Raw genomic sequence first — 15,699 nt, forward strand, 5'->3', positions numbered from 1 at the left:
AAAGCCTAAAACGTATGATTTCATGACTATTTTGAATAATAATTTTTGCTTGTTTTTACATGTTATTGTATTAACAGCCACACAGTCTACACTGAATTATAACTAATAGAAAGTCTGTTACTACTTCTATGATCTTCCCTTTAAATTAATCTTTATCAACTCTGTCATGGATGAAGCAGACAGATTAAAATGATGCAGAATCCACACCATTATACTGGTCAGTGTTTTACCCATATTGTATGCATTGCCATCTGCTATGCACTCCACAACCATCTGCTGCATTAAGAAAAGGGGGGAAAAAAACTCCACTATTGACTCAATAATAGGATAATCATAAAATAGAGGATGATGTTGATGGCGGCAGTGAATGATCTGATGAGATTATAGTTCCTGTTTGATGAAATAAACATCTAAATAAAGGATAATGAGAAACAACAAGCACCTCTTTCATTCTTTTTTTTCCTTTCTATTTTTCTTGCCATATTCTCTTCAATTAAAAACCCCCAGTGATTAACTTGATGTCTTTCTGGGACTTTTTGAGTGGTATTTTGGGCGCTGAAGCTGTCTAATCTTCTTGTTTGATAATCTTATTTGCCACCCAGTGGTAGACTCTTGCAAACAATTGTTATATAATATTAACACAGTGGTCCATTTGACTGGGATCGTCTTTCTACAAATGTCAACCCTGGTTTGTCTACGTCTTAAAAACTAACTCATTAGTTTTTAAACCTTTTCTTTCATCTGGACATGCAGCTCAAATGACCCACTGATCCTTTTTCTTTTCTTCATAAGTGAATACAAAATGATTTGCATTAAAAAAAAATAATAATAATAAATACACAAAAACAAACAGACAAAACATTTTTTGGGATGGAAAATCAACCCAGGATACAGATACTGGAAAAATAAAATCATTACAGTAGTGATATTTTGCCAATTCTACTGAAGTGGTAATATGCCAAGCTACACAAACAAAACAATTGTATGGTGCCTTCAGTATGTACACCATTAAAACATGTTGCATGCAAGAGGATTTACACACATGAATAAACCTTCTACAGTCCATTCTCATACTGATATTAAATCTACTGTATAATCTGAGTGGTGCTGGTAGAATGTACAGTATTTATCATGAGCTCCGTGGCTGCATGAAATTTGTTTTCAGAAAGCTGCAAGTTGCCGCACACAGTATGAAAACCACCAATATTCATTTTAAAGAGAATCAGTGTATGGTTCAAGATCAATGACCTCTTGCAGCAGACACAGTCCCTGCATGCACAGTCAGACTTTTCAGATTGGAAATCTAAGGAGTCCAAAGTATGCAGAGGCACATCAATGATTTTCATGCCCTTTGAAGCACAAGTTTCACATGATGGCCACACAATAAAAGATCACCTGTCAGGTGACTTCTGTTTGTCGGTGGGACCGTGGCTTCTGCTTTAATTCTCATGGTGCTGGCAGATGGCAGGCCTAAAGATTAACCCACTGTGCTCTAATCTCTCCTCATCTTGTAATGCACAGAGCCTGTCTGTGGTCACACAGGCTCCATCAGACATAAATGTAAAGCACAATTAGCACACATGTTGCTACAAGCAGCCACAGAGTCGACTGGTGGACATGCGTTGCGTGAGTTCACAATGTCATCATCTGTCGTAGTGAACCTGACCTTTGTCTAAAATGTTAAAACCTTCAGACGTGTGTCAGTGCATGCATGCTGTAATAAAAACCAGTCACTGAAGCTCATACGTGCAAGTGTCTACACAATGATCACTGTATAAAAAAAAAAAAACACAGGGATAAAAGCTCACTGCTCATCTGTAGTCATCTTCTTAGTTTCTAATCCCATGCCTTCAATCACAGCGACACATGCTGACCTCTTTGTTCCTGTTGGGGACAGAGCCATTAGGCTGCCCATAGGGAAATTTCATGGAGATGCTTAGCACTTCAGCTTGCATGTGCATTTGATTTGGATTATTGTCATCAATAGGAAAGGCCAAACCTGCAGTCTAAACGTGCTGAAATATTTGTATCAGTATGAATCAGCCACTCAGATGTCTCAAATTGTGTTGCCGGTCTGAGTTTAAAAGACATCACCCAGAGATTGAAACATGTATGTTTCCCTCTTTTCTACATCATGAGACAATCGTAAATAAAGAGCTGAGTTGATAAAACACATGAAGGAAGCTCTGATGCAATATCAACCAGCTCGACCTCTCAGGCCAGCCGGCACCCGTTTGCTGGTTGTTCCTAGAATTAAATCCAAACATGGTGAACCTGCTTTTATTAGCTACTATGCTGTAAATATCTGGAATGAGCTTCCAGGAGTTCTCAAACTATCTTAAATATAGACATCAAGCACTTTGGATTATCCTGTGTATAAATAAAAATGCCATTCCTTGACTTTTGTGCAAGAAGCAGTCATTTATATTTCAAGAAAGGAAAAAACTTATAAAAAGGCTTCAATAAATATGAGATAGTATGTTATAAAAATACAAATAAACAACAAGAAGCAATTTTGTTCCACATTTGGTCAGTTAATATATCATAAGAAAATCATAGTTGAAGCATTTAAATGTGGTTTTTAATATGTTCTTCAAATGATGTGGAATTATTATATGAGAAAATGTTTCCCCCAGCAACATTTGGGTTTGCTGTGTATGATTACACTACGAGGTTCAAGTTTTCCAGCACGTTTTTGGCCATTTATCAAGAGGCGATGTTGACAGAGAGAGCTGCAAGTAGAATTAGTTTGGCACCGGTCCTGTGCATGTCTGTGAAACGTGAGGGTCCATAAAAATGTCAAACAAACATGTAGACTACCAAATGACGTTTATCACTGAGACATCAGGAACATTTAGGATTACAAGAATCCCAGCTATACCAAAAATACACCCATATCAAAAGCATCATTATATTAATCTTTTATCAGTCACATCTCTTCATTTCCTGACAACTGCATGTTTCCTCCAGCTAAAATTATAAGTTAATTTTTGGATTGCTTAAAACCAAATACAACCTTCATAATCATTTTTTTTTTTTTTTTTTCTTTTTGGTTAAACCCATTCAAAAGAAATTCTGGTGCTTACTTGGAAAATTGACCAGGTCAAAAATAGAAAGAGAGACTTTGAATAATTTGTAGCCCAAAGTTCTTGTGTCACTACGGGATCACTCAGTCTGTCAGAGCACCTGTTGTCAAGATACCCAATTCAGATTTACCATTTTGGATTATTATTAATAATCTCTAGTGTGGTTTGCCAAGGGCAGAGGTTCGCTTTTAGTCCAGGTCCAATCTAAAACTAGGTCACCCCTTTAATCTCTCCATGTAGAGTATACTGTAGGTTAACAGCCTTTCATTCCATAAACCTCAGAGAGTGCTCGCAGGGTGAATACAGAGTCATGAATCATTCAAAACGCTAAAAGATATGACACACTACTTCGGCAGGAATAATCAAGGGCTGAGATGACTACTAGCAACTGTCTGTTGAGGTGATATGATGATTTATGAAAATATTAGTCCTGTACTCTTCCTATGATTTCAACTAAGCTTTGAAGCCTTTGCAGTGGTTGTTGCTGGAACCTCACGACACACCTTAGAAATAATCCAAATGTCATGCATGCAACAGTTGAAGAAATCTATTGAAATTAAATAAAAACTTGGATACAAATAAAGTCAATAAAAGTAACTGTAAAATCGTATGGAACCAAATCAAAGAACTGGTTTTGAAGTTCCTAAAAATGTACAAAGTCAAGCAAAATTCCCTTCGTTTTGTCCAGAATATCGTTTACATTAAAATATGTATCGAAAATTAGGAAACTAACAATACATTTGGTAAAAAAATAAAAGATAAATATGGTGCACAAAATGTTTTCCTGTAGGTGAAAGTGACTTGATGCTGATGTGCATCATGTGGGCCGCTGCTGCTGACACTAAGCCTGTGCTCTCAGGCGGTGTCGCGTTCTGATTGGCTGCTCCAGCACTCTACATCCTTTTACACTGCTGCCTCCAGGTGGTGAAAAGCTGGTGGTGAATAATAAATGTTGAAAAAAACAAACTTGTAGTGATTTTATTTTGCAGCATGTTTGGAAATATTTAAAGAAGCATTTATTTATCTAGAATTGTGGATAGTGTGTAGCAGCTTTTATCTTTACATTGGCTGTTCAACAATATTGACCACACACAGTAGTTCTCTACAATACTACAAACATGTGAATTCCTAGAGGAGAGAATATCCGCACATGCAACAAGATCTGATTTTAAAGTCCACAATACACTGTGACATGCAAAGCAGTGATTACAGTGTATTAGTACATTTGGTTATTCTTTATTATTATTATTATTATCATCATTCTAACATATTCTTACAGGATAACAGGATTGCAGTCAGAACAAATTCCCAAGTCATGACAAGTTACAAAGAACATTCTCACCAAGTAAAAGCATAAAGTGCTTGTTTGTAGTCTAATGAATGCCTTAATTATGCCAATGTAGGTTTTTTTTTTTTTGCTGTGTAATGTTTATTCGCGTCTTACCAACGAAACTAAAGGAGTTTTTATACAGATGACGGGACATCTGTGCGGTTCGTACTAATCTGTGCTGCTGTGTGTGAAGATGTTTAAGGATATATGAAGCAGATTATGTGACTCCATTCGTCAATTTACCTGCACGGGATAAATAAACATTATTTTAGGCCAATAATTCCTAAATGAGCAGGGCAGCTTATTAAGTTTCAGCATCCACAACATGCAATTCATTTTTTTTTTCCTCTAAGACGAGAAAAAAAAAAGATGTGGCCTTCAAGGCGGCATGGACTCTATATTCTGGAGGCACTTCCTCAAACAAGGGGGGTCTTTATACAAAATTGCAGGGTATTTTGGGACCACGTGACCTCGCCTACACAGGATGTCCCACGCAGGGAGAGAGCGGTGGCGCGAGGCGTCTCTACAGTCGGCTCGCTCGTGCACGGGGGTCCAGCACATGGGGAAAGTTGGAGACAAAGTTTAGAAGCGATGATACTTTAACATCAAACTTATTTTCAGGGAATTTAGTGCTTTAGTCTGTCTGGTGTCGGGTCATCTCAGAAACATCCCCCGTGATTTATTTCTTAAACACAGGTCAATATTTTGTCAGAAGAAAAAGAGAGCTGAATTCTCGCTCTCGTTAATGTTTCCGCGCGACGTCCGTGCCTCCGCGCTGCCTCTCATTCATCTGGCCGAGGAGAGGAGCCCGCGTCCGAGGACACAATGAAGCAGTGTGTCCTTGTCCGAGACAATGCAGCAAGATGCACCGAGGGGACGATACTGTTTCTCACGAGATTCAGGGACGTTTTGCTCGACTGCAGAGAGAAACCAGCTAAAGGTTTGTAACATCCGCTACCTGAACATCTCCACATCTCATGCATTATGGCAGGAAATGACTCAAAGCTTAAAAAAAACAACGCTGTTATCCACCGCAAACATCCTGCAGCCATGCGCGTAAAACGCTGCACATGATGAATGATGATAAAACTGTTTCCACCTCTGTCAAACGACACATGAGTGATGTATATGTGTTTCTTCATTTGATGCATGTATAAATGATGTTTTGCGCGAACATGGAAGCTATGTATGCCATGTAGTCCACCATAATCAATAAGTCTTTCTATTACAGATGCTCTTATCACCATTTTTGCAGATTTAATTTGAAGTATTTGAAAGCATCGTGATCTCCTCTCAGAGCATCAGAGATTAATAGTATTTTGAAGTGTTCATTAGTCTGTATTCAATTTGGTTCAGTGGTGGGGATGTTGGAAACGCTCCTGAATTGAACGCCCCCTCCCCCCTAAATGACTGCTATAGTATGAGATGGGCAGCACACACACTCACAAAGAGGGGGGTAGTTTCTTTTATTTCGAAATGGCAGTATGCCCAAACTAAATCAATCAATCACATGGAAATGAGAAATGGCACCTACACAAATCAGAGTGATTTTCAGTATTTGCATGTAAGAGTTAATTGTTTTCACCAACACCCCTGGATGAACAGCAGCAAAGCTTTCAGCGGGAATTTAGCTTTCTGCGTCTCCGTGAGATGCTGCTTCAAGGCTTTGAAGGCAGCCATTAATGTAATTTGTAGTGAGATGATAAACAGAGTGATGCGTTTCTGCTTGAGCAGATAGTCAGATTTGCCAAACGCTCCAGTGACTCTTTAATATGTAAAAGTGCTCAGCTCAAGTGCTTCAGCCTGACAGTTTGACGGCTATGGCGTATTAAGCTCAGATAATTGGGTGATATTTACTTACAGAGCACACAATCACTCCACAACGGCTTGGAAACGGTGTCTTTTTTCCCTTAATGATATGCTTTGCAGAAATTATTCACTCCCCTGACAAGTCCAAATGGTGTGTGTGTGCATGGTTTACATTTCTTTTTCATGAAACATGAAAAAAAAAGTTCATAGACAATTTATTCAGAATCAAGAAATGTGCTGTACTGAATCATTTCAAATGAAACTCAATGTGGCTCATTGATTGTAGAGTCTTTGAGAAGAGCAGGGTGTGCTGGTATGGCTCCTTAAATGTGGCTCGTCTTCCTGACTGCCTGAATAGCCTTCAATGCACTACTCCCAAAGGATGATGACAATGCTACTACAGTTAATGATGCAAGATTCAATACCACCAAGTTCTGACTTGCTTTGCGCTGATAAACAATGAAATCCAAGATCAGTTGACTGTCGACGTGTTGAGGCACGAATTTACCTGTAAGGTGGAAAAACTCAGCTGCAGACACTGAGTTTTGAAAGAGGCTTCATGCAAAAGCGACGGGGGTGTCAAGCACCGCCCGTGTCCTCTGACTTTGGGCCATGTGGAAGTGTTTCACTGTGTTTGCTGGCTTTGTAAGCCAACCTTGTTTACATGAACCTCCTCTCTCCCTCTCATGTGTCTTCTTTCTGCCTGCCCCCCTGCCCTACCAAAAAGCAACACTGTCTTTCTCTGTGGTTTCTCAGAAATGAGGCAAATAAATTGACAAAACTTGCTTGTTGGACAAACTGCTCAAAATTCCTGAGGTTTCACATCAATGCAGCTGTGACTGAATTTAGGTTTGTCCCTCAGAGCTAAGATGGGATTTCATGGCAGTGTTGGAGGCCTTTTATTCAGCTTTATACTGTATTTACTCACCCTCTTTACCCATGAAAGTGTTCTCAAGCCCAAACACAGTTTTCATCAGGATTATGACATTTGTTAAGCATTATTATAAACCAGGAATAAAATCTATTCAGCAGCCTGTGTCTTTTACCTCTCTTATTGCAGAATGAAGCTTTAGCCTCTGCATGACAAGCTATGACCAACACCAGACCCTAGACGTCCATTTACAAAGCCAGGACTCAAGAATGAAGACCAAATATGCAATTGTCTTCATCTGTATCGTGGCCCTGGTCATCATTGAAAAAGAAAGCAACATCCTATCAAGGTAAGAGAATAAAAAACAATCTGTGATTTGAATTTGCTGAAGAAAATGCTGTTAATCATAAGATTTATTCCTTTGGATGGAGTCTTACCCTTTGGGAACATTGTCGCACAAACCTCTGTCTCTGTCACATAAACTCATGCCAGAGCTCCGCCTTATGCATCCAGCTTCACTGTTCATCTAAGCTTTCATCTTGGCTTTCTGGTGAAAATACATTAGGGGAGAATACTGCTCAATTTCCTTTTAAGACAAGACAGAGACGATTTGAGAAGTAGCACTCTGGTAATGTATGTGTGCAGGGCCCTTTATCTTGCTTACCACTCAATATCTACACTGCACATTGAAAGTTAGCGGTCTGCAGAGATTGGATGGAAGTGTTTCTGAGTGTCTTGAGACTTGAAAGGAGTAACATCTTGATAAATGTGCTCATTCTCTTTCTTGCCAAGAGATAGATTCATACCACAGTCATATCTGTACCGGAAATATGCAGTCAGCAGATGGTTAGGTTAGCTTAGCATAAACACCGGACATGAAGGAGCAGCTAGCTTGGCTCTGTTAATCCATAGAAAGACCTTAATGTAAAAAATGACAAATTGGGATTTTATGTGTGTGTTGTGCTGGACTTTGACTTGAGCAGTGGATTCAGATCCAGTCTTTATGCTAAGCTAACCAACTGCTGCTGGCGTTAGCTTCGTATGCAACAAAAAACAACAAAAAAAGCATTTTTCCCAATATATGAAACTAAAGCTGTGATCCTTTGGACGTGTCGTCAAACATACATTGGCTCGATGTAAAGTAGTCACCCTAATGCAAAAAGTAAAACTATCTTAGATATTTAAACTCCCTTGTTATTGATTGGTATTTATTAATCAAACCTCTGTGTCTCATCAGGGTCTCCGATAAGCTCATCCAGAGGCAGACCCCACAGCAGACCCCACAGACTCCCCTAGATTACAGCAACACGACACAAAATGGCTCCCTGATGGTGCTGAAAATGCTGCTGTCTAAACTCACTGGCACAACAGGGAATTACTCGAGTCTCTCTGAGGAGCAGGAGGAGGAAGAACTAGATGATTTAGGCACGTACAGCTACAGCGGTGGCCGTAAGCACATATTACTCTTGGCCACCACACGGACAGGTTCCTCGTTTGTGGGGGAATTTTTCAACCAGCATGGGGAGAACATGTTCTACCTGTTTGAGCCTTTGTGGCACGTCGAGCGCATGCTGACCATGGCCACAGAGGCAAACAACGGCACAGTGTTGGCAGGCATCTACCGGGATGTGCTCCAGGGGCTCTTCCTGTGTGATTTCTCTCCTCTTGAGAAGTTCATCTCCCCCCCACCCCAGGACCACGTCACTCCGGCTCTTTTCCGCAGAGAGTCGAGTTTATCGCTCTGTGACGAACCTGTCTGCACTCCTGTGATCAAAGATGTCTTTGAGAGGTAAATTCTCTTGATACTCACTGAAAAAGGGGCTAAAATTGAACTGTGATACAGCAGCTGCTGGCCCCGGCAGTATATTTCTGAAAGTTTTCTTTTAATGATGATATCCTCAATGTTCTTCAAAATAGAAGAAGTCACCTGGATAATTTAACTACACTGTACCTTTATGTTGTGTCACATATCCAGATTGTTATTATTATTGTTATTGTTATTTATTCTCAAAAGACTGTGACTGTTGTTATCCATTTTGATTGGATTGAAAATGCACTTGCATTTACACTTCTGTTGAATGTGGTCATAATGTGTCCCTGACCACCTCTGGAGGTGCTTTGGCTGATTGGATCACAATTCGTCCTCAGTGTGTCTTGGGTGCATTTGCACCTGTATTTCCATCTGGTCAAACTCTATCCAATTACAATCCGATCACCCAAAGTGCATTTTAATACAGAGTGTAAAGGGGGTCATAGCTGACTGTATCACAGTTCTTACCTCAGTCTCAGCTCATATTTCGTTCTGATGATTCAGCCAAGAGAATCAAGCCTGTACAAGCTTTGTAACTGTTCCAACTGTTCAACAAGTAACTTTCTTCAGGAGCTCTAGAGGCCGGAAATAACTTTGCAAATAACTTTGCAGCTCTTTGAAAGATATATATCCTACAGTAACTATACCCATCTTGTCTTAGGTACCACTGTAAGACTCGTCGCTGTGGGCCGCTGAACTTGACCCTTGCATCTGAATCCTGCCTTTCCAAGCAACATCATGCTGTTAAGACTGTCCGTGTGCGCCAGCTGGAAACATTGCAGCCTTTGGTGGAGGATCCTCGCCTGGATGTGAGAGTGATCCAGCTAGTGCGAGATCCACGAGCCATCTTAGCGTCCCGCATGGTGGCTTTCTCTTCCAAGTACCAGACGTGGAAGGCCTGGGCGCAGGACGGCCAGGTGCCTGAAGATGACGAGGAGGTGAAGAGGCTCAGAGGAAACTGTGACCACATTAGGATGTCTGCAGAGGTGGGACTGAGCCGACCTCGCTGGCTGAGGAACCGCTACATGTTGGTCCGTTATGAGGATATCGCCCGCTATCCCATGCAGAAGGCGGAGGAGATGTACAGGTTCACGGGGATACCGTTCAGTCCTCAAGCTAGGGAGTGGATTCTGAGGAACACCCAGACGACACAGGAAGCTAGCGGGATTTACTCCACCCAGAAGAACTCATCAGAGCAGGCAGAGAAATGGAGATTTAGCATTCCCTTTACGCTGGCTCAGGTAGTGCAGAGAGTGTGTGGACCCACCATGAAGCTGTTTGGGTACAGATTTGTGAATGATGAAAAGACACTGATCAACAAGTCCATCAGCTTGCTTGAGGAGAAACTATTTCATTAATGAAGAGGTCAAAAATGTAGCTGTGAATCCTCAAAACCCTGCACACGATAGACCGGAGCCAGGAGAAGCCATTATTGCACAGACCAAAACTAGTCAGCAAAGGTGCCATAAAAGACACAAAATGTGTGACTGGTGACAGTAAGATTTGGGCTATTCAGCAATATTATTCATAGTCACCAACCATGTGCCTCATTGTAACAATGATGAGCCACTTGATAAAGGGAGGTATTTATTTGCATACTGGTGGAGGCTGGTATTTAAGCTTAATGTCATGCTCTGTATTTCATCTGAAATGAAATAAGCATAGATGTCAAGCCCGACATTATTCTGTAAGAATTTATTGATAGCTGTTTAGATTTTCAGGGATAAAGTACAGTTAAAGTGAAAGCGATGTTTGTTTTGTTTCTGGGTGTATGTCTGAAAGAGGATGTTTCTGTTCATGCTTGTGATTAACTCTGCCTGGTTCAGCCTGGTTTGTAGCTTGATAGATCTGAGACGACTGACAGAATCTGTTTATATTAGAACTGATGTGCTTTTGTGGGGCTTTACAACATACATATCTGACTCAGGTAAAGTGAAAGTGGAATTGCATTTTGCGATGTCTTCGTGACGGCTATTCATATCTTCCCAAAAGCACGTGTGAAACTACAGAATGATCTTGGATGTATTTAACCAAATGCCATTTAAAGCAATTCTCTTCTAATGTAAGTCGCTATGGTATACCTTTAAAAAAAGAGGCTGATTAAGATGGATGTAGAACACTTATATGAAATGAATAGTCTAATGCTAAAGAAGAATTATTCCTTCGGATACCTACATGTGTCTTCAACATGCAAGTGTTGCCAGTAGCCATAATAGTAATGTATTACCCAGTGCTGCCTGCTCACCTCTAAGTCAGTTTACAAAAGCAGCTTCTCTTCTAATTACCTGCTGCTCCTGCCAGCAGGCTCTGAATCTCAAGGTGAAAGTCAAAGCTCATCCATTGATTTCATGGACACTCAAACAAAATTCTTATGCAGGGAGCAGTTTTAATCACTTCACCATGTCAAAGAAATGAAATCACCAGAAATGTTAAGACCTGCAAAATACTCTAATACTTTAAAGTTATTAGTTGTGAGACTGAGATTTGTGTATGTTGATGGTTTTGGTGACAACTAATACAAATTCGTAACTGTCACTTTAAGTGAAAGCCAGGTGCTGCTGCGTTAACTGTCACTCTTGATGGTATATAAAGGTATCCACTGTGACTAGTTCAATGGCAGCATTGTGTTCAGCTTGGCGGAGGCACCGCTGAAACTGCTGTGCCGCTCATGAAAAGGGATATGCATTAGAGGTGCATATAGTAGTGGGCCTTTACTAACTTATAGTTGAGAGCGTGAATATGAATACATTCGAACTGGCAGTATTTAAGGAATAATGTGAAATAGCAAGTCTAGCTGAAAGAATGGGTGTAGTCAGTTTATGCAGATATCCAGACTGGCAATAATCATCAGGAGCAATACAGTTTAATTCATCTGTCACAAAGATGTGTGTTTGAATGTTAAAAGCTGGTGTTTCAACCTTTGTAGAGATCTGATGGTACTGTCAACTTGAATTTAACATTTTCATGGTGGAAAAAGTATCAAAACATCAATAGCGAAGCTGTTTTTAAGTGTTTTTGAGTCAAGTCTCAGTTCAAGTCAAAGTTTAGTCACAACTCAGCTAAATATAAGTTAGTTTAAAGCCTTTCAGGTCTCTGAGTGCTGACCATTAACATGCCATGCTTTTTTCTTCCAAAGCTGTGTCAATAGTGATTTTTGCATAGCTGAAACCAAGTTAAAGCATAAGCCTGTGTGGCTATGCAAGTGTTCAGGGATTCAAGTCTCAAGTCCTCATTTTTTGTCTAATTTAAATCAGACTTGAGTATAAATCTGCAACGCTGGTCAGCAGAAACATGTTCATTCTGCTGAAATAAATGCAGCACTTCTGTGTCACACAGTAAGGTTCAAGAAACTGAGCTCTCAATATAATATGTCACATTGAGGTCAGGTCAGATTCTGCTGAGAGTACTGTATTTAGCCACGCTTCAGTGAAACAATTAGTGCTTAGGACAAATTGAGCATACAGACAGACAGTGGAGAACTTGATTATGCCTCAGGAGAGGTTATGGGATTTTTTGGGGGGAAGTTTTGAAACTTTGTTGGGGTTTGAAAACTTCAGATGAATTCAAGCTGACGACAGGTGCTGTTCTCTGTGGGGAAGCACACTTCATGTTTTTATGACTGTAAATCACTTTAAAGGACCAGCGTATGATATTTAGGGGGATCTACTGCCCAGAAAATGATCTACTACCATTTTCTGGGCAGTGATCTACTGCCCAGAAAATGGCAGAAATGTCATGTAATATTTACAAGTATTAATGTATAATCACCTCTAAATAAGAGTCATTGTGTTTTCATTAAATGAGCTCTTTATATCTACAGAAGGAGCAGGTTCCTTCCATCATATTGCTTGCCATGTTTATGTAGTCGCTCAGAATAGACAAACCAAACGCTGACTCTAGAGAGCACCTTTTTTTTTTTTTGAGTTTCGCAGCCACTGTAGTTTCTCTTACATGCTTGGAAAAGGCAGGTGAAGTGAGGGGTATTCAGTTGTTTGCAATCTGCAACCTCACTGCTAGATGCTCCTAAATCCTCCACTCTGGTCCTTTAAAGGCGTAGCTCTCACTGATGCTGCGGGTAATGGTTTCATAGGTTGTCAGTACTGTCAATGACTTGCTGTGTTTACCATTAAAACATTCATTTTTTTCACATTTGGTTATTCTTGCAGAGGAAACCAAGGGCCAAAGCACAGATTCTGCTTAAACGACTAGAGATGCAACTGTTCAAGTGTTTAAAATCATTCTTTTGTTGTTAAATGGTGCTTTCAAGCTATGGAGCCGTCAGTATTTTCTTTAATGTGTTTAATGAGTTAAATATGAAATGATCACCATGTTACAGTGTGCTGAGTTACCCCGGTAATGCTAATTCCTCAAGGTTTTCCAGCAGTGTGAAAATCCCATCAGCTGTCCAGCAGAGGAACTGGAACAGAAGTGTTTAGGCACAAACACAGACATTGTGTTTATGGTATTCTCATTATATTATGACCTAAATGTGTGTGTGTGTGTGTGTGTGTGTGTGTTGGTATTTTATCCATTGTTGGGTAGCTTGTAAGATTTAAACATTAGCGTAAATTTGTTGCCTTCTACAAACTTGAAAGTGGCTAGTGGTGACTTGTATATGAGTATACAGATCACTGCTATGAGTGTAATAATTTCTTCGTGTTGCTTTGCATTTCCCTTTCAATGCCAGATTCCATAACAAATATTTCTGCTTTCTTATCATTTTAAGTATTTTAAGACCTGGAACGCGTAGAGGCCGAGGACGACATGGATAACATGGGGATTAATGCGGGATTGTTTACTCAGTTGCATTCTCTCGGTCCGGCTTTCCATCCACATGCATGCTGTTGCCAGGGATCCTCAATAGGCTGAGTGGGAATAAGTAGAGAAAAAACGCGAAAACAGGGAGCCCATTCAAGTCTGCATTCTTTCTGTCTGTTTCATGCCCCAGCTGAGAGAAAGCACTTTGGAGCTCACAGCTGTTGGTCAAGCTGATTCTACCCCAGATCCTTCCCCTGATGCTGAATATTCCCACAGCAACAAAGCAGATGTTCCCATCTGGCAAAAGAGGAAAAGTCTTGGTGAAAAGCTACTGAATATCAAGGTCTGGTCCAGTCTCAAGTTAAGGTATCGTTTCAAACCACCAGCGGTGTTGTAGAGCAGTGAGTTTGATGAGTGGGTTTTAGCAGCACCTGCACAAAGATGCACATGCACACTATGAAATGAGAAGTGATGTCATACTCACTTCTGTTTACTGTAAATGTATAGGTGCATGAACAATTCGTGGATGGAAGAAGAGACGCAGTAGCCCCATACTGGCAACAGTTTCATGAATAATAGCACATGATGGAGGTAATGCTTCACGATATGTAACAATGCACCAATATATAAGAGGAGGACAGTGAGCTTACAGAAACAGCACACATTTCAGAAGGGTTTTAAAAGGCTTCGTGAATGTTTTGAGATAGCAAATGTTAAACAAGAACATGTTTGTTGGGCCCTAAGGATATGAATATTTTTGTGAAAAAGGACTGGTGACAGGAACCGAGTTTATCCTTCACACAAGGTCACATAATACAGATTCCAGGAAAGTTGGGAATGATGATTTGCAAAACCCTGTTTAAACCTTGAATCTGTGAAGGCACCGTTAGTGCTGAAAGATGCATGCAGGTTTTGGAGCAACACGCTGCCGTTCACATGACATCTTTTTCAGGGACGTCCCTGATGATTCCAGCAAGACAATGTCAAACGACATTCTGTCTGTGTTCCAGCAGCGTAGCTTCTTAGTGAAAGAGTGAAGGTGCTAGACTCATCTGCCTGCAGTCAGCATTATGAAGTGCAAAGTACGATAACAGAGACCCTGGACTGTTAAGCAACTGAAGTGATATATCAACCAAGAATGGGAAAAAACTTCACTTTCAAAACTTCAACAATTACTGTCCTCAGTCCCCAACCGTTCACTCTGTGCTGTTAAAAGAAAAGCTGAAAAGTTGATTAGTTTGAATATTAAGTATGTTGTGAAAAAAGACAAATAATTGCTCTCTGTTTTATTTGTTTGACAACTGTGTAAAAGCCAGTCTCCATCATCCGTATGTCCCAGAGAGCAGCAACAGAATGTCACAGAGTAAAAAGTAAGACAATCATAGAGTAAAGTAAATTTAAAGTGCATTTTAGTTAAGTAAATTCATACGAACAGAGTACAAGCGAAGCACCTGGATGCATACATTAAAGTAAGGCAGTACAAAGGGGCTACTCACATCCACAGACTGGCACTGTGGAGAAAACACAAAATAAACTCAGGTTTTAACTGTCACACAGACAAATGTAAAATATTGTTGTATATATTATATTATCTTAACTACAGAATATTGAAGTGTGTCTTAGTCATAGACACTGACACATACTCTTCTCTCCTTATCCTTAACTTTGAGGTAAATAGTCCTCTTGGACTTAGATCGTCTGGTTGAATCTTCATAATGTTTATCTGCTCCGGTACCAGATGGCAATTACAGATGTAGCGATCTGCTCAGTGCAATCACACATACAGATGTGATCGCTTCAAACATCCTCTGTCTGGACAGAAAATCCCCATTTGAGGAATCGCTTCCTGTTTGTCAAAGCTGGAACCTTTTGGGTAACATGCAACTATGATAATGAAAGACAGCTGGAGTGTAGATGTACACCACAACGGATCTGCCTCATGATCTCGCTTCTGATCGCAACATTCTCATCAACGCTGCAATTAGGTTTTCATGATTTTTGTAGCTTATGGTCTTTGCAAAAACGTCGCACATTT

At 40.2% G+C, this 15,699-nt stretch overlaps 1 protein-coding gene across 1 annotated transcript; it reads left to right on the plus strand.

The window, feature by feature from the left end:
• Positions 1–4,990: 4,990 nt before the first annotated feature.
• On the plus strand, positions 4,991–13,077 carry chst3a (carbohydrate (chondroitin 6) sulfotransferase 3a). The gene is made up of 4 exons (XM_076743227.1): positions 4,991–5,356; positions 7,286–7,445; positions 8,334–8,885; positions 9,568–13,077. Exons 2-4 carry the CDS (start codon positions 7,306–7,308, stop codon positions 10,262–10,264), a joined length of 1,389 nt encoding a protein of 462 aa, XP_076599342.1. The 5' UTR covers positions 4,991–5,356; positions 7,286–7,305; the 3' UTR covers positions 10,265–13,077.
• The last annotated feature ends 2,622 nt before the right edge of the window (positions 13,078–15,699 follow it).

This window comes from Chaetodon auriga, chromosome 11 (genome assembly GCF_051107435.1).
Source record: "Chaetodon auriga isolate fChaAug3 chromosome 11, fChaAug3.hap1, whole genome shotgun sequence".
Classification (NCBI taxonomy): Eukaryota; Metazoa; Chordata; class Actinopteri; order Chaetodontiformes; family Chaetodontidae; genus Chaetodon; species Chaetodon auriga.